Raw genomic sequence first — 4,974 nt, 5'->3', positions numbered from 1 at the left:
CACACACACACACACACACACACACACACACACACACACACACACACACACACACACACACACACACACACACACACCGCTGTACTCACATTCTTCTCTGTCCCACACCCTATCCACTGTCCCGAATGAAAGCCTCGACTCATGTTTGACCCCTAAGCTACAACTCCCCAGGTTTTATCTGTTAGGCGAAACCCAGACCTGTGGACTGTGGAGTGTTAGAGGGACTATGGGATATGATCCAGTGTTGGCTTGGTCTCTGCTTCCACTGGGTTGATCTATGCTTTTACTAATGCCTCTTTAAGGTCTACAGACTCTATTTAATTTGGCATTTCCCATATATTCACTGATACCATATGAAACCCCTCCCTTAGTCTCATAGGAACAATCTCCCTGAACCACTCTTCACTTCTGTCACATCTGAACTCCCTCCCTCCCTCCCTCCCTCCCTCCCTCCCTCCCTCCCTCCCTCCCTCCCTCCCTCCCTCCCTCCCTCCCTCCCTCCCTCCCTCCCTCCCTCCCTCCCTCCCTCCCTCCCTCCCTCCATCATTCATTTTTGCCATGTGTAAGTCTCTATCAAACTCTCCCTCTGATGGCCTCTGCTTGGCTGTCTCCAGAGGAAACAGACAAACACCCAGAACCTCTCTCTACTAACGATGAGCACATCACACATTATCATCTCCTAGATATTCCCCCTCTCCTTTCCTCCTTCTCTCTCCCCCCAGAGGCCATGCAATAGCATACACACTAGGTCACCTCCCTCTTTTTCTCTCACTCTTACCAATTATTGTTCTATCCATCCATCCATTCTCCACCCGCCTATCTGTCCAAAACATGACTTTCATCTCTCTGATGCTCATCTAACTGTATTGCATGTCTGTCTGTCTGTCTGTCTGTCTGTCTGTCTGTCTGTCTGTCTGTCTGTCTGTCTGTCTGTCTGTCTGTCTGTCTGTCTGTCTGTCTGTCTGTGTCTGTCTGTCTGTCTGTCTGTCTGTCTGTCTGTCTGTCTGTCTGTCTGTCTGTCTGTCTGTCTGCCTGTCTGTCTGTCTGTCTGTCTGTCTGTCTGTCTGTCTGTCTGTCTCAGAGTCTTCCAAAGTGGGAGACAGACAGTAAGATCAGCTGTGAGCAGACTCTGCAGAAAGGGGAGGGGCCTAAGACCGCCTGGACCCGAGAGATAACCAATGACGGCGAGCTCATCCTGGTAAGACTCTCTACTGGCTACCTGTCCTGTCAATCAACCATAGTTAGAGGCATTGTACTGTACAACCGTCCAGTGATATATTTTGAACACAGTATGCTTGAGGATCTCAGTCATTTTCCTTCCACACAAATAAGGGAGGACTCACCTTATCCACTACCAATGTGTAACACCCATCTACTGGAGCCTACACACCGTGGGGCCAGGAAGTTTTTCCTTAATACGATAGTCATCCCTCCACTCCATTCAGATCAGTGTTAACGAGGGAGGGAGGGAGGGAGGGAGGGAGGGAGGGAGGGGAAGAGGAGGAAGATAAACCATTTAGGTCTACTGGAACCAGGGGTATAACTTTCAATTTCATTCAGAAATTGCATTTTTGTCCCCCCCAGTTTTATCATTGCAATGTGATACAAAACGTGGCAACGGTGAGCTTTAGGACCATGCGGGTGCCTCCGAGCGATCGGGTAGGCTGTTTGGAGTGTTTATCTGACTGATTTAGTTGGGGTTAGGGTACAGCTAATGATCATCATGTGTGCCACTGTGTGGAGTGTTTATCTGACTGATTTAGTTGGGGTTAGGGTACAGCTAATGATCATCATGTGTGCCACTGTGTGGAGTGTTTATCTGACTGATTTAGTTGGGGTTAGGGTACAGCTAATGATCATCATGTGTGCCACTGTGTGGAGTGTTTATCTGACTGATTTAGTTGGGGTTAGGGTACAGCTAATGATCATCATGTGTGCCACTGTGTGGAGTGTTTATCTGACTGATTTAGTTAGGGTTAGGGTACAGCTAATGATCATCATGTGTGCCACTGTGTGGAGTGACATGAAGCTGAAAATGAAAACTGCCACTCTGTAAAAGGACGCGTCGTTAGAGCGAACACAAGTGAACCCGTCAAACCAGAGACAACTCCCTCGTTTCCTGGAATCAGTTTGTTTTCCCATTTGTCAAGGACCATGAACAAGTGCATCTGATGCATTGCACAATATGTGGTCTGTCTCTGATCATTCCATCTCTCATGCTGAGTGTTTGGCTTCTAATTCAATTAGTCAACTTAGATCTAAAATCGTATGGTTTTCATGGTAAAAAAGGCCAAAACGTTGTAATACAGAACCATAAGGAGTCGTTCAGGACACCTCTTGTTGGAAGAGACACAGTCACAGACAGGGACTGAACAGGATAGATTGAGACGGTGTTAATGTTGGATATGAATGCTTCTATTGAATACTGCACATCTTTATAAATTCCTTGGATATGAATACCTATATTAAATACATCTATAAATTCCTCTCATTCCAGACCATGAGTGCAGACGATGTGGTGTGCACCAGAGTCTACGTACGAGAGTGAAAGAGAAGACAACTCTTCATCCTTCCATCTCTCTCACCACTCACTCACTCCACAAACCCCCAGCCAGAATGGGCAGGGCGAAATCAGCTTGTAGAATCTAGTTAAACTCCAGTATATCTGTCACAAATCCATGGGATTGAACCCAGTCTAGTTGACCTATATCTATTAAAGTCAGTCTTGCCAATGTTCTGTCCACTTACTCAGTGAGGTCGTAAACCTGAAATTGTGTCTTCTTCTGAGTCTTTGTACGTGCAAGGTTGTTGATCCATGTGTGTGTGTGTGTGTGTGTATGTGTGTGTGTGTGTGTGTACGTGCTAGTCAGTGGAGTAGGTCTAAGTGTGTGTATCAGTGTCTGACTATATGTGTAGTTGTGTAAACCGATGTATGAGCTCTTCCAGTTATAAGGTCTGTTACTTTGTGTCCGTTCTCTCTCTCCTTCTCTCTTCCCTCTTATCTCTAAGTCCATAAAGTTGTATATTTATTACACTAGATCTGATACCGTGTTGCTATGGTTTTTACTTTGTCTCTTTTATATAAAATCTGATCATAGGAAATGATGCTTCTATGAGAAGACAATAAAACACGATGTTGACTCCATACGGTTTGGGTTTTTGGTATCACACACACACACACACACACACACACACACACACACACACACACACACACACACACACACACACACACACACACACACACACACACACACACACACGCACGCGCATTATGACACTCACATGAACGCATGCTCACACTTACTAGCTCACACACACAAACAGTACAGATGTAGGATCTTAATTTGAGCCAGTTTGCTACAGTAGGAAAATAATCCTGCAGAAACAGGAAATGTGAATTATTATCTGGATTATGACTAATAGTTGGTACATTTTTCATAAGGAAAAATCAAGTCTGAAATTTTAAAGTGGAAATGACAAACTTCAGAAGCCCTTTTAAACCTCAACCACACAACAAGTTTTAGATTTCCTGCAGTGCAGGAACATTCTCCGGCAACAGACAGGGTGATCTTTCATCTGTAAATACTCAAGGACTAAGATTTTACTGGTAAATACCGCTTTATGGTTTGTGAGTATAACTGTAACTCACCGTTGGCGTCTAAATGGATGAAGACCGTCATAAAAGTTAAACAACTGTCATAATCGTTTAAAAAATAAATAGAATGGCCGGGCAGTCCTGCAGCTGAGTCTGTTTCCGCGGTAATATGGATTCTTAAAAATGTGATGAAACTTTGTTGCTCCTTGCTGAAAGGTGTTGTAGCAAACAAGTCTTGGGGTGCCAACGCCCCAACAATGCAGCAACAACACACATAGAAATATAATGAATCATTCTAAGCACATGCAGTCAGGAGCAGAGGGGGAGAAAATGTGTCAAAAATAAATAAATAAATACCAATATATTTTGTATTATTTGCTACTTGAACGGTTATTAGGGAGACGGTGGTCATTTGGCTGGCCAATTAGCATCATCCAAAATTGCATGACCGTCACAGCCCTAGCTAGTACACATCTTATTTTAGACTTTGTCTCAGCTGTCTGCAACAAGAATAACTTGTCTGTCTCTCCGCCCCCTCGAGACTCTCCCTTTTTCCTTCTCCCCATCCCTCCTGTCTTTCTCTCTCTGTCAATCATCTCTCTACCAAATGCCCTCCTTTCTCCACTCCTTTCTTTCTCACTTTTCTCCATTCATCCTCTCTTCTCTCTCTCCCCCTTCTCCATTCATCCTCTCTTCTTTCTCTCCCCCTTCTCCATTCATCCTCTCTCTCTCTCTCTCTCCCCCTTCTCCATTCATCCTCTCTCTCTCTTTCCCCCTTCTCCATTCATCCTCTCTCTCTCTCCCCCTTCTCCATTCATCCTCTCTCTCTCCCCCTTCTCCATTCATCCTCTCTTCTCTCTCCCCCTTTCTCCAGTCATCCTCTCTTCTCTCTCTCCCCCTTCTCCAGTCATCCTCTCTTCTCTCTCTCCCCCTTCTCCATTCATCCTCTCTTCTCTCTCTCCCCCTTCTCCAGTCTTCCTCTCTTCTCTCTCTCTCCCCCTTCTCCAGTCATCCTCTCTTCTCTCTCCCCCTTCTCCATTCATCCTCTCTCTCTCTCCCCCTTCTCCATTCATCCTCTCTTCTCTCTCCCCCCTTCTCCAGCCATCCTCTCTCTTCTCTCTCTCCCCCTTCTCCAGTCATCCTCTCTTCTCTCTCTCCCCCTTCTCCAGTCATCCTCTCTTCTCTCTCCCCCTTCTCCAGTCATCCTCTCTCTCTCTCTCCCCCTTCTCCATTCATCCTCTCTTCTCTCTCCCCCCTTCTCCAGCCATCCTCTCTCTTCTCTCTCTCCCCCTTCTCCAGTCATCCTCTCTTCTCTCTCTCCCCCTTCTCCATTCATCCTCTCTTCTCTCTCTCCCCCTTCTCCAGTCATCCTCTCT

The 4,974-nt window shown here is 45.8% G+C and overlaps 1 protein-coding gene across 1 annotated transcript in view; it reads left to right on the top strand.

The window, feature by feature from the left end:
- Window positions 1-3,145, top strand: part of crabp2a (cellular retinoic acid binding protein 2, a) — an 11,284-nt gene extending 8,139 nt beyond the window's left edge. Inside the window, exons 3-4 of the mRNA XM_064947551.1 lie at window positions 1,082-1,198; window positions 2,498-3,145. Of these exons, the coding sequence (XP_064803623.1) occupies window positions 1,082-1,198; window positions 2,498-2,548 (168 nt within the window). The 3' untranslated portion in view covers window positions 2,549-3,145. The remainder of the gene's footprint in view (window positions 1-1,081; window positions 1,199-2,497) is intronic.
- Window positions 3,146-4,974: the final 1,829 nt, after the last annotated feature.

The sequence above is a fragment of the Oncorhynchus masou genome, chromosome 30 (assembly GCF_036934945.1).
Source record: "Oncorhynchus masou masou isolate Uvic2021 chromosome 30, UVic_Omas_1.1, whole genome shotgun sequence".
NCBI lineage: Eukaryota > Metazoa > Chordata > Actinopteri > Salmoniformes > Salmonidae > Oncorhynchus > Oncorhynchus masou.
This window is presented reverse-complemented; position numbering and strand designations above follow the sequence as displayed.